Source organism: Macrobrachium rosenbergii, chromosome 51 (genome assembly GCF_040412425.1).
Source record: "Macrobrachium rosenbergii isolate ZJJX-2024 chromosome 51, ASM4041242v1, whole genome shotgun sequence".
NCBI classification, from domain to species: Eukaryota; Metazoa; Arthropoda; class Malacostraca; order Decapoda; family Palaemonidae; genus Macrobrachium; species Macrobrachium rosenbergii.
Genome location: NC_089791.1, coordinates 1,128,895 through 1,143,470, shown reverse-complemented (window position 1 = coordinate 1,143,470; position 14,576 = coordinate 1,128,895). Strand labels below are relative to the sequence as shown.

At 38.8% G+C, this 14,576-nt stretch overlaps 2 protein-coding genes across 7 annotated transcripts in view; one reads left to right on the top strand and one right to left on the bottom strand.

The window, feature by feature from the left end:
- Nucleotides 1-14,576, top strand: part of LOC136833119 (TGF-beta-activated kinase 1 and MAP3K7-binding protein 1-like) — a 532,423-nt gene that overhangs the window by 453,767 nt on the left and 64,080 nt on the right. The window lies entirely within an intron of this gene.
- LOC136833495 (uncharacterized) overlaps nucleotides 6,087-14,576 on the bottom strand; it is a 49,492-nt gene continuing 41,002 nt past the window's right edge. Inside the window, exon 3 of the mRNA XM_067095723.1 lies at nucleotides 6,087-6,251. Within this exon, the coding sequence (XP_066951824.1) occupies nucleotides 6,087-6,251 (165 nt within the window). The remainder of the gene's footprint in view (nucleotides 6,252-14,576) is intronic.

The following is a 14,576-nucleotide window of genomic DNA, read 5'->3' as shown; positions in this document are numbered from 1 at the left end:
AAAGGCGCTGTAGGGGTCGTGACAGACCAGTCTCTGGGGTTTTACAGCCGTCTTTTTTATAGAAGATGACAGGTGGTTGGAGACCAGTCATAGATCTGTCTCCTCTGAACCGATTCATTCGCCAGACTCGGCTCAAGATGGAAACGGTACAGTCGGTACTCGATGCCATCAGTGAGTCCTATTCCTGCTTCTGGTGGACCTAAAGGATGTGTATTTTCAACTACCCATCCACCAGTCCTCCCGCAAGTACCTCCACTTTACCTTTGGGGAGACTGTATTCCAGTTTAGGGTTCTCTGTTTCAGGCTCTGAACCACTCCCCAGGTGTTCACCCAAGTGTTCACCCTTGTGTTGGCTCGGGCCCATGCACACGGAATACGTCCTCTGAGGTATCTTGACAATTGGCTAGTCCTGGCAAACCCTCGTTCGAAGTTGCTCCAGGACAGAGACTGACATCTTGAATTTTGTTGCAACCTGGGAGTCCTGATCAATTTTGAGAAGCCTGATCTCATACCCAAACAGTGGGCAAAGTATATGGGCATGCTGATAGATATGGCAGCAGCAAGAGTCTATCCCTCAGACTCGCATAGCAGTAAGTTCAGAGAGGCAGCGCAGTTGTTCCTGTCTCGACAGGAGCAACCAGCCCTGCAGTGGCGAATCCTTCTCGGTTACCAGTTGTCCTTGGAGAAGATGGTCCCTCATGGGTGGCTTCACCTTTGTTCCCTTCAATGGAGAATGAAGGAGTTTTGGTCTCCAGCAGGGGACTCTCCATTCTTCCTGATTCCTCTCTCAGAGGAAATAAGGAAGGACTTAGCCTGATGGCTAGAAGACACTCCCCTTCCCGAGATGCTTCTGTTTTCAGGCGCATCAACCAAGGGATGGGGGCACACACACCTCGAACAGTTGCTGGTTTCAAGTGTGTGGAACTGGAATGACAGACACCTCCACATCAGTATTCTGGAACTCAAGGCACCATTTCTGGCTCTACAAGAGTTTCAGGATCGAGTGATGGGGCACTCTGTGGTGTTGATGAGCACAATACCATGGGAGTGGCATACGTCAACAAGCGGGGCTGATTGGTTTCCATTCAGCTCCGTATATTGGTGGTGCAGGTGCAGGAGTGGGCAGTAGTTCATTCAGTAGAGCTGTCAGCCAGGTACATCCTGGGGAACTGGAACATAGTGGCAGACAAGCTCAGTCGCCAGGGTCAGGTGATAGGGACAGAGTGGTCCCTACACCCAGACATTGCGGAAAGATTGTTCAGTTTTTGGGGCCTCCCAACAATAGACCTCTTTGCAGCCTGGCACAACAGAAAGGTGCCGGTGTTTTGCTCAATAGTACCAGACCCATGGGCAGCATTAGAAGACACCTTCCAGCACCCATGGAATGTAGAGCAGTGATCCCCAACCTGTAGCTTGCGGGTGCCATGGTGCCCCCAGAGCCATACTGTGGTGCCCACAAAGATTCAAATGGAAATTGTAAAATATTTTGGTATCTCTTTCTTTATTCATTATGAGCACAAAAATCTAAAATTTGTAATCATGATTTGAGAGAGAGAGAGAGAGAGAGTGTGTGTTGATTTGACTGTTACAGGGGTATCCGCATGGATTCAGAAATTCGTAGAATGTGCAACTGATGATTATTGATCGTGGAAGTGTCAGTGCGATGGTTTGAAATATCCTTGTCCAGGACATGTATGGTAGCTAACTTCCGTACCAATGAATTTAATCGTTTAGCTGCTCAACCATATCATGAGTTCAGTTGAGATTTTTCTCTTGTAGAGTTCGGTGCTATTTCTGTTCCTTTGCAAATTGAATATGGTGTTTCAAGAAAATCCATGTTAATTACATTTTCAATTAATTTAATTTTCAATTAAAGAACAAGAATGGCTTCAGGTTCAAAGAAAAGTCATAATTACGCTTTCCATGATGAATGGGAAGACTTATTTTTTCACCAATATGAAAGACAAATGTATGTGCTTAATTTGTCGCACAACTGTTGCTGTACCTAAGAAAAGCAATGTAGAGAGGCATTTTGTAAAACTTCACAAGAGTTGTGATGCTAAATATCCATCTGGCAGTGCTTTAAGAAGCGAGAAAGCAAAACAGCTAAAATCTGAGTTGCGGGCTCAGCAATAAATATTCTGGAAGCCTGTTGATAAGTCTTATTCAACGACCTTTGCTACATTTAATGTTGCCCATGTTCTTGCAAAAAAGAAGAAACCATATGAGGATGGTGAAATGATGAAGGAATGTTGGCTTGCAGCATCTGAACCTTTGTTTGAAAATTTCAAGAGTAAGACTGAAATCATAAATGCAATCAAATCCATGCCATTGTCTGGGAACACAGTCACACACAGGATAGAAATGATGTCGGGAAATGTGTTTAATCAAATGAAAGCAGACACTGAGGAATGTATGCATTTCAGCTTGCAGTTCAATGAATCTACGGATGTTGTGGACACAGCCCAGTTAAATGTATTTGTGCGCATGGTTTTTTTCTGATGACACTGTGTAGGAAGATTTATTAGTACTCTTACCCCTGGAAGAAAAATTGCTTGGAGTGGATGTTTTTCATGTTTTTAAGAATTTCATTGATGAGGTAAATCTACCTCTTCAAAAACTTGTGTCAATAACAACAGATGGGGCTCCATCAATGATAGGTGCCAATGTAGGCTTTGTGACACTGCAAAAATGATGCTTCATTTCCTCAATTCATTAGGTACCATTGCATTATACACCAGCAGGTTCTTTGTTCAAAAGTTGTTAACTATGATCATGTAATGAAGGTGGTTATAAAAATGATTAATTCTATTTGTGCTAGAGTTCTTCAACACAGGTTATTTAAATCTCTTCTGGATGAAGTGGATGCTCAGTATGGTGACCTTGTATTGTTCACGGAAGTGCGTTGGCTAAGCAGGGGAAATGTTCTTAAAAGATTTGAACATCTAATTCCCAAAATCAAGGACTTTGGACAACAAATAGGGGATTCACATGAACTCGATGATCCAAAATGGCTAACTGACCTTGCATTTTTAACAGACATTATATCTAAACTGAATGAGCTAAATCTAGAATTGCAAGGGCAAATGGAATCTTTGTCTCAAATGATAAGTTCAGTATGGATGTCTCAGATCTCTAAAGGACTAATCTTACACCACTTCCCTACACTAGAGAAAAGGCTTAATATCAAAAGTTTTGAGTTTCCTGTTGCTTCTACATATGCAAATCAGCTCAACATGATTTTGGATGAGTTCAAGAGAAGGTTTGCAGACTTCAGTAATGTTTTACCAGCTATTACATTCCTATCTAACCCTTTTTGCAACAGCAATGTTACCAACACAGCATCTCATCTTGGATCTATTTTTAAACTAAACATCAGTGACCTGGAGATGGAAATAATTACTATGCAAACTGATATGCAACTGAAGAGCAATGCAGAATTCTGGACATTAGTAAATGCAAAGCAATTTCCACTACTGAAAGAAGTATATCAAAGATTACATTCGTGCTTTGGTTCCACATACCTGTGTGAATCAGGATTTTCGGCAATGAAATCTTAAAATCCAAGTATAGGTCACATCTCACTGATAGTCACCTGAATGACTGTAGGAGAGTGGCAATTACAATCTATACCCCTGAGATATCCAAGTTAGCCGAAGCAATGCAGAACCAGCCTTCTCAATAAAATTTCCGAGGGTAAAAATATTATAATACTAAACTTGTTAAAATACTAGAATATTAAACATTTAAATTTATGTGTATATATATGCCACCCTTCACACCCTGGGACCCCGCCCAAAAGAAATGCACCTAATAACTAATTAACTGGAACCTGGATATTTCTGGTGAACGCACCCACGAAGTCTTTTGGCGAGGCTGGGACGTTCTCACATCTTGACAATACCTGATGTATACGATTTTACGAACTAGGAAACGCGCCAGACAACAGCTAATCACCCTTTCAAGGTTCTCCACAGTGCTTTTAGCCATTTATTAATCAAACATTTACTGTGTATCGTATTTATAAAATTCATGTGACCTATGAGCTGTTCAGATGCTCAGACACTCAAAAAAGTGCTGCCCCCAGCACTAGGGAAATAGCAATTATTAATTTCCAGATTCATGCACTAAATGGACAGCCACACCCCTGACAGGCTGATCTTCAGGTGAGGGTTTACTCACACACTGTTTTCGTACGCAACAAATACCCCACTTCACGAAGAGTATGATGACAAAGGCATCAATCACTGATAAAGTAGCAGTGAGGAGGTACTGATTTGGCACGGGGAAAGGTTCGTTTTCCGGCATTGGAGGAAGCGGTGGAATTGTGGCAATCACTCCCCTTAAAGGCGGCACTGGGACAACTTGATGTTCCCCATAAAGATGCCGCATGTAGATACGAGTAGTAGAATTAAAGACACTCTTGCCTAGGACTCGAAACTTCGGCGTGACCAGTCTACATGTATCCAATGAATTATGGCACTGGATGGAGACCTTGCACCGCTTGCAGAACACCACGTTGAGAGTCTTCGTAGAGGCCACCTTGTACTCATGTTGGTTATGTACTAACATTTTCTCACATCCTAGCCAGTCAACGTTTATTTATGTTACAAATATATCTATGATGAACTATAACACATCCTGACTTATAGGTACATAGTCTCTTCACTATCCCATACCACTATGAAACGATTTCAAGATGCTAACTGGAATTTCTGCAAGCAACCCCCTATCAGACACACTCATTTTTAAAAGACCTGAGAGGTAAAATATCTCCAGAAATTCGCCCCTTAGAAGCGGCAACCTCTGCCTTAACTTGTATTTGAATTTCCGATAATATGGATTCCATTTCTTTCTCAATATTCAACAAGGTAGTTTGATAAGAAGACAGAACTATTGTAACATCTAAGTCTCCCCCCATTCTATCAGCTGTGACCAATAACCCATTTAAAGATGTCCTTAATGTCTCAAAACCCTCTTGTAATTTCTCATTACTATCTCGTAAAGTCATCAAAGTTTTATCGCGGCTAGCTAATTCTGCTGATACCTGTTTAATTTTCACCAGATTAGCAATTGACATACTAGCAATCGTTCCTATGACCATGACAGCTCCAATTAACAATGTGCAGCCCTCTTGCTCCTTTTAGAAGAAACCTGAGAAGTCGAAGAACCTAAATTTGGAAGCCATGTTAAAGTCTTCTTAATCCTATCCTGAACCCTAACAGCTGTAGCATTAAGTTTGGTTAACCAACCCTGCAACGGATCTGACAGATTTCGGCAGATATTCGTCTCGCCCAATAAATTCCTAAGCAACTGAACTTTATTCTGGGATGCTTCAAGCTCATTCCTTGCGGAACCTAAATCCTCAAAATCTATACTCAAAGTTACTGCGTCAGACGACAATCACACATCATAGTCTTCTTCTATAATAACTCCTGGGCGTAACCTCACTACGGAATTAGCCCATGCCAGGACCTATAAGTTACCAGATCCCGAAAAAAAAAAAACAAACAAAGAAGAGACACCCTTATATAAGACTGTATGGTATTTTGCACCTAATTTAATTAAGTTTTCCCTCTTGGATGTTATTGCAACACAACAAAAAAATAACTACTCCGAACTGCTGCACTTACGCAGAAAAGGAAGAAAATAATCAGCAAAAAAAATGAACTCGGACTATTAAAGATTTGTATAACTCTGTGGAGAGATGCCGTTCTTAGTTAAAAAAAAAAAAACTATAAATCACACCCCTTTAAAACCCATTAAAAAAAACGGAGGAAAAAAATCAGAAACAACAGTACATCACAGGAATTAACCCACAAGATTCCCATAAACCTGTCTTTTTTTTATTTTAGATATATTTGTCAACCGAGACACCCCCGCATTTTCATCCTGAACAGCAAATCTATTCCCCCTTTTTTACTTCTACAACCAAAAGAGGACCCTCAAATTTAGAACCTAGTTTATAATTCAACCGATTCCTAACATTTATTTTCACAAAAACCCTATCTCCCACGACAACTTTAACTCTATCTGACTTTGCATTGCTCCTGTCAACCATATCCTGAGTTTTCAATTCAAGATTCTTAGCAAGATCTCTCTTTAGCAGTAGAGATCAGCAATTTAACTGCATCATCAACCGATGGAATAGGTAATAGATCGAACTTGCCCTGCACTGGGTAGCCAAACAGTGCTTCATTGGGAGACATTGTAATGGTATCACTAACCATAAAATTGATGCTATGCTGAACCTGTGGAATATATCAATCCAAATTTACATCATTGCCCCCTACAGTAATTCTGAGAGCCTCAATTACCTTCCTATTTGCCCGTTCACATAGCCCATTAGCTCCTGGTCTATAGGGAATAATAGTGACTTTCCGAATGCCCATTACATCCACAAGACACTAATGTCTTGTTCACAAATTCTCTCCCATTATCTGTAATCAGCACCTCAGGAACTCCATAACAACAGATATATCCATTAAAGAATGCGACTGCCACCTCCTCTGCTGTTTTATGCTTCAAAGGAAAAATCTCTACAAATCTAGTTAACTCTTAAACGCCGAGCCTCTATTGACAAAAGTGTCTGCCGTATGCCAGCGGCATTAGGGAGTTGGCGCCGAAGCGGAAAAAAAGTTTTTTCAAAAAATCACAGCACGCTTAGTTTTTAAGATTAAGAGTTCATTTGTGGCTCCTTTTTTTGTCATTGCCTGAAGATTAGTATGCAACCATCAGAAATGAAAAAAATATCGTTGTCATATATAAATATTGAAATATATGACAGCGCGAAAAAAAATTTCATATATAAGTGTATACAAATCGCACTGTGAGCAAAATGGTTAAAGCTAATGAGTTATTTTTTTTCTTTGTATTGTACACTAAATTGTGATGATTTTGGTATATAACAAATTGTAAAACGATCAAAGCAACACAGAGAAAATATCACAAAATGATGCATGAATTCATAACGTGCGGACGTAAAAAAAAATTTTTTTTCAGAAATTCACCATAAATGGAAATATTGTGCTAGAGACTTCCTGTTTGTTGCAAAATGAAGGTAATTGATTGAATATTACTAGACTGTAAGTTTTTTTAGCTTACAATTGCAGTTTTCGACCATTTCGATCGAGTTAAAGTTGACCAAAGGTAGAATTTTTTCTATTTATCGTGATTTATATGAAAATATTTCAAAACTGAAAAAAGCTACAACCATGAGTTATTTTTTGTTGTATTCCACATGAAATTGCGCACGTTTTCATATATAAAACTTTATGTAACGACTAATATAAAACGGTGCAAACATTACAACAAAGTGACGAAAGAATTTCTGAGATGTTCGGCCGAGTTACCCCGCGGACGTAAGGAAAAAGTTTTTTCAAAAATTCACCATAAATCGAAATATTGTGCTAGAGACTTCCAATTTGTTGCAAAATGAAGGTACATGATTGAATATTACTAGAATGTAAGAGTTTTAGCTTACAATTGCGTTTTTCTACCATTTCGGTCGAGTCAAAGTTGACCGAAGGTTGAAATTTTGGCACTTATCGTGATTTATATGAAAATATTTCAAAACTGATAAAAGCTACAACCATGAGTTATTTTTTGTTGCATTCTACATGAAATTGCGCACATTTTCATATATATAAAACTTTATGTAACGACTAATATAAAATGGTGCAAACATTACGACAAAGTGACGAAAGAATTTCTGAGATGTTCGGCCGAGTTACCGCGCGCGACGTAAGGAAAAAGTTTTTTTCAAAAATTCACCATAAATCGAAATATTGTGCTAGAGACTTCCAATTTGTTGCAAAATGAAAGTAAATGATTGAATATTACTAGACTGTAAGATTTTTAGCTTACAATTGCGTTTTTCGACCATTTCGGTCGAGTCAAAGTTGACCGAAGGTTGAAATTTTGGCACTTATCGTGATTTATATGAAAATATCTCAAAACTGATAAAAGCTACAAACATGAGTTATTTTTGTTGTATTCTACATGAAATTGCGTACATTTTCATATATAAAACTTTATGTAACAACTAATATAAAACGGTGCAAACATTACGACAAAGTGACGAAAGAATTTCTGAGATGTTCGGCAAAATATGGTGCTAGAGACTTCCAATTTGTTGCAAAATGAAGGTACATGATTGAATATTACTAGAATGTAAGAGTTTTAGCTTACAATTGCGTTTTTCGACCATTTCGGTCGAGTCAAAGTTGACCGAAGGTTGAAATTTTGGCACTTATCGTGATTTATATGAAAATATTTCCAAACTGATAAAAGCTACAACCATGGGTTGTTTTTTTGTTGTATTTTACATGAAATTGCATACATTTTCATATATAAAACTTTATGTAACGGCTGATATAAAACGGTGCAAAAATTAAAACAAAATGACGAAAGAATTTCTGAAATTTTCGGCCAAGTTACCGCGCGGACGTAAGGAAAAAGTTTTTTCAAAAATTAACCATAAATCGAAATATTGTGCTAGAGACTTCCAATTTGTTGCAAAATTAAGGTAAATGATTGAATATTACTAGAATATAAGAGCTTTAGCTTACAATTGCGTTTTCCTACCGTTTTGGTCGAGTCAAAGTTGACCGAAGGTTGAAATTTTTTGTAGTCGACGTACGGTACGTCCACTCGTCACCTGACAGACAATTTTAGTTGACTTACAATACATCCAGTCGGCGTTTAAGGGTTAATTCGTCAACAGCCACCAACAGGTGCCTATGGCCATAACTAGATTCACCGAAATTGGATAACAGGTCCATATGGACCCTAGAAAATGGTTTACTGGGAGTAGGAAATGAACACAATTTACAAGAAACGACCCTCAGTGGCTTACATGCATTGCAAACTGAACAACCTCTCACAAAGTCTGCCACTGACGTGAGCATATTCTTCCTAAAGAATTGTCCCTGCATATTCTGATACGTCTTCTGAATACCCAAATGCAGACTGCCAGACCTACAGTGAACAATATCCAGAACCATAGGTACTAAACTCCTAGGGACAACTATTTGTGTCATATCACCCTTATCCTCACTATTTCTCAGTATGTATCTAATCTTCCTAACTAACAAATTACCCTCTAATTCAAGACATGCAAAAGGCAACTTATAACCCTTCCTAACTAATTCCCCTCTAAGAAATGCTTTTGCGCCTGCCAAAACATCATCCTCATCCTGTTTAGGTTCTACTAAACTAATATCCCAGTCTATGCAATCTCCAGATACATAACATACATGAGAACCATTCGAATCAGAAAAACTTCTGCTAAGGCGTCCACTACAACATTATGTCTGCCCTCCATATACCTAAGCTTCGCATAAAAATCCCTGATTTTCAAATATCACCTAGCTCTTATAGGGGAAAGATCCGGCTTATTGAAAAGATCCAACAATGGCTTATGATTTGTAAGAACCTCTACTTGATTGCCCATCAATGACATTTTAAAATGAACCAAACTAGATACTACGGCAAAGGCCTCCTTGTCCACTACCAACCATAGCTGTTCATTACTACCCCGTGTCTTAAACTTCCTACTGTAAAATGCAATTGGATGGAGTCTTCCATCGAACTTCTGCATAAGGCAGGCCCCTATGCCATCGTGACTGGCATCTGTCACCAAAGTGAAAGGACATTCAAAATCAGGAACTTCAACACTGGGGGATTTACTGAAGCATCCATAATATTCTGAAAGGCTGATTGCTGTCCATCACCCCATACAAACTGCACATCATCCCTCAGGACATCTGTCAAAGGGGATGCTAGAGTAGAAAAACCCTTCACAACTTACAAAAAAATCCAGCCATGCCCAAGAAAGACCGAATCTGTCTCTTATCCTTGGGAGTAGGAAAATCTGCAATTGCCCTAACTTTATCCTCATTCACTCTGACACCCTCTTTAGAAATGACATGACCCAAATATACTATCTGCTTCTTCAGAAAATTACACTTAGCTAATTTTATCTTTAAACCCACAAACCTGAGCCTCCTAAAAACTCCCCTAAGAACCTCTAAGTGTGCCTCTACAGAATCAGTGGCAACTAAGATGTCATCCATAATATATAAATGGATTTCCCTAACAAGCCATGCAAAACTGTATTCATTAGCCTAGTAAATGTCATAGGACTACCTAATAAACCAAACGGCATGCACGTGAACTCATAATGTCCCTTCAGCAACGAAAACGCCGTATACTTGCAGTTCTCCTCGATAAGTGGTACTTGCAAGTACCCTTGCATCAGATCAATTGAAGAATAAATATTCTTGCCCCCAGTCTCAACAAATAAATCTGGCAAATACGCCACACAAACCCGGACTGAACTGTCCTTAGGCACTGCTAACAAAGGAAAATTAAAAGGCAAGGAACTGGGCCTAACAATGTCTTCCTCCTTCCACTTATTAACCTCTTGCTCTACCTGTTCTCTAATCTTAAAAGGAATCCTATATGAAGGGACAAAAATAGGCTTAGTCTTATCCTCTAAATGAACCTTGTGTTCTATCACATTTGTTATAGTAGTCTTTAAAATCAACATTGGCTGAATGATCCTTAAAAACCTGCCTCCTAGCCTGTAAATCTGCTTCTGAAAATTCACACATGTCCCCAACAGTAGCAAGTGAATTATCTTCATCAACCCAGTCAACAAAATCGACCGCATAAGTACCCTTCTGATAGTTCCGAACTGAATCGTTACAGTTTAGCATCTCCACACAAGTATCCCCTGAACTCGATACATTGCTTATAGAACCCGTACACACTACCCCCTTCAGCTTTTCATTACACTAATCCACACACACCTGTCTGGGTTTATGCACACCCTTCACTCGAACTTTCACCGTAGAAACCATACCAGGACCCAGAACCACATCATCTGACAAAACCCCCCATATAACACTTCCTACCCACAGAAACGTTCAGAATCCACCCACAAATCCTCATGTACACCTGGTCCATTATCATCATCCACTCTACTTATATCCATTCCCTTGTAAGGTACAAAAACACCAGGTACTCCAAGAGTTACCGCATACCCCTGTATGAACCAAGATTTTGTGTCACTGACACGCTGGGTGACCCAGTAACAATGTATCCCCCAAAGTAGCCTGTCATATAACCAAAAGATAAACACACTTCTACGTAGCCCAAAACCCATAACCTTGCACATCACATACTGTCTCTTTAGGAGGCCTCAAAAAACAATCGAAAAACATCAATCGGCACAACTCATAATTCATCAAAATAATAGAGACGCCTGTATCTGTAAAGATATTCACATCAACCTCATACACAGACCCTTTTACCACTGGCTTTGGCTCTGAGGGCTCACCTAAAAGTCCTATATCACAAGAAACAACCCCTTTTTTCCCTTCCCTTTCTGCTGCTCAGTTCACCAAAAATTTTGTCGGCCCCCAGAGGCTCCCGTAAAACCCCCCTCAAGGAGCTCTCCTACCTGCCAGACCAGTGCTCTGAGGTGTGCCTCTAGACTCATTCTGTTTAAGATTCTGGCAAAAACGCCAGTCGTGATATGCATACTTGCAAGCTCCACAATATTTCACCCTACAAAACTTCTTAGTGTGGCCCTGCCTATTACATTTATAACAACGCCACTGAGATCCTGAACTCGCAGAAGTCTTATCATCCTCTGTCTTGGCATATAACCTCATAATTGTGGAGTCAAAATTACTCTGTGTATGATGCTTCGGAAGATTTCGGCATCCCATCCAAAAAGGAGTGTCTACTATAGGGCATTTCGACATGTGCTTACGAATTTGAGAGAACAGTAAACTCTCGTCCAACCCCCTTTCTATCTCCTTGTCAAAACTATTTATGATGGCATCAGGGATGTCATTCAGGATCCACACATGTTGCAATAGTTTCTCAAGATTGTCTATTGTAATAGAGCCTCCATGTACCCAACCAGAATTTCTCAACTTCTTAGAAAAATCCCTCGTAGCATCAAAACATCTGGCACTAAATGTGACCAGCAAATCATGGCCTTTACAGATCTTGAAAAGAGATATGAGATCTCAAACTGCATCGCTGGCTCCAGCTGTTCCATATGACGCTCTCAAAAAATCCTTAAGATCGTCCCAGGTCCTACACTTCAAAAAGTGATGACTCCGTCAGTGCTGTCCAATATCTCCTTTATCTAAACTAAGGAAGCCTTTTGCTTCATTGAAAGCTTCTACCCCATCTGTTGTTTTCTTGGCAACTAAAATTCGACACACCCGCTATAAAAATTATGAGGGGAACTGGAAGAACGCCATCAACCAGCCCAGGAAAAGGCTGAACTCCAGCGTTTACAGATGTAACTGTGTGCAACATTGTCACTTTATCCCTGTGTCCGTTAGCCCCAGCCATAGTAGTATCCAAACGGATAACTCTCCAAGTTCCAAGAACTCAACCTGATCTCAACTTCATATAACTCCCCAAAGGTAGAAAGAGAGAGAGAAAAAAACAAGTTAAAAATTCAGCAAACTCCCAACACTAATGCAAATGCAAACCATTAAATCAAATTCTAAACACCAAATGTGGCCAGTTAAGTAACCCTAACCGCCGATGTGAATAATTAAGAAAAAAAATTCAAACACCACTGCGAACAATAAATCACAAATTTTCCCAATTAACTCGAAATGCTTCAGTCCACCCACACAAAGAAAATGGGCTCACAGAGAGAACAGGATAGCACATCAAGCGCTCTCTATGACGTCACAAAATCGTCACCGCTCACTAATGAAAAATATGCTCACTGCCTTGTTGACCCAATCACAGAGCAACAGAACTCTCCCTTAATTAGCCCCCATTACACTTAACTAACAAAAAAAACCATAGTAGCGTTCACGTAACCCCTTCTCACTACAACAGCAGCAAAAAACGAAGCTAACCTGAAAGATAACACTTTTTTATCTAATCATCACACCCACTCCACATTCGCCACACAAGTTCACAACACCACTGATTCGATAAACAGTGCTCGCTCGTCTCCCTCTAAAAAAAACTCCCTCAGTCATCAAAGAGACACGTATGCCAACCAAGAAGGCACACCGTAATTCTTAACAGTCTTGATTACCTTGTAAGATAAGTAAGATAACTAATTAACTGGAACCTGGACATTTCCGGCGAAAGCACTCACGAAGTCTTGTGGCGAGGCTGAGACGTTCTCACGTCTTGAGAATACCTGACATGTGCAGTTTTACTAATTAGGAAATGTGCCAGACAACAGCTAATCATCCTTTCAAGGTTCTCCACAGTGCTTTTAGCCACACTTATTAATCAAACATTTACTGTGTATTGTAATTAATAAAATACTTGTGACTTGTGAGCTTTTCATATATATACAGTAATACCCCGAACTTCGCGATTCAAGTTGCACGAATTCACAGACACGAACTTTTCATTAGAACCTAACTAATTGTCATACACAAGTTTTTCACAGACACGTGAACATTTACGAATACTGAGAAACCCTGCAAAAGTGTTTATGCTTAATTTTTTATGTAATTTATAAATTTTCAAGCTTTTGAGTGTAAATTAAATAACATTAAATAATATAAAAGTAATAATTTTTCTCTCTCTCTCTCTCTCTCTCTTACTGAGATGAGAAAATTTTTATGTTTATTTATTTTGTATGATAAATAAGTTTTTTACCTAATAATAAGTACTGTACTAATTTTCAAATATTAATAATAATAATAATGCAGGGTGCGGCATAAGTAACGCCCTTTGTTTAAGTGGAACAAAATTAAAGCCTTTTTGATTATCCTTTATTTTTTCGAACATGAATGTATTGCCACAGGTTAATAGATTAATATAATATATTAACAAAATTAATATAATGCTTACTCGGTTTAATAATGTTCAATACAAATGATATTTCGGCTTTGCACCTTTTGGATGTTAAATTCAGCTGATAACAATCTTGCTGTTTCAGCACCATTTTTATTGTTTTGATAGTACAATTGAATTGCTTTTACTCTAAATAATCTTGCGGTTTCAGCAGCATTTTTGTTGTTTTGATAGTACAATTGAATTGCTTTTACTCTCTGTTCCTTTGTTAATCTCATGGTTGTATAAAATATCTGAAAAAATGAAGATTTAGCAAATTAATTAAAGAAAATAATAAAGAAAATATACATTATAAGATATAAAATTAAAAAGGGCGTTACTTATGCCGCATTATTAAACCAAATAAGCCTTATATTTATTTTGTTAATGTATTATATTAATCAATTAACCTGTGGCAATACATTCATGTTCAAGAAAATAAAGGATAATCAAAAAGGCTTTAATTTTGTTCCACTTAAAGGGCGCTACTTATGCCACACCCTGTATAACTGTAGTTACAAAATTCATGTGATACATATTTTAAACAAACAAATATCTTTCCCTCATCTGTAAGAAGCTCGTAGGCAAAAAGCTGTCAGACATGTTGATTTAACATGACAAGAAGGGGGAGTGTTGCTGATGAGCGGGTCAAAGGTTTCTTATGTAATTCTCTCTCTCTCTCTCTCTCTCTCTCTCTCTCTCTCTCTCTCTCTCTCTCTCTCTGTCCGTAATAA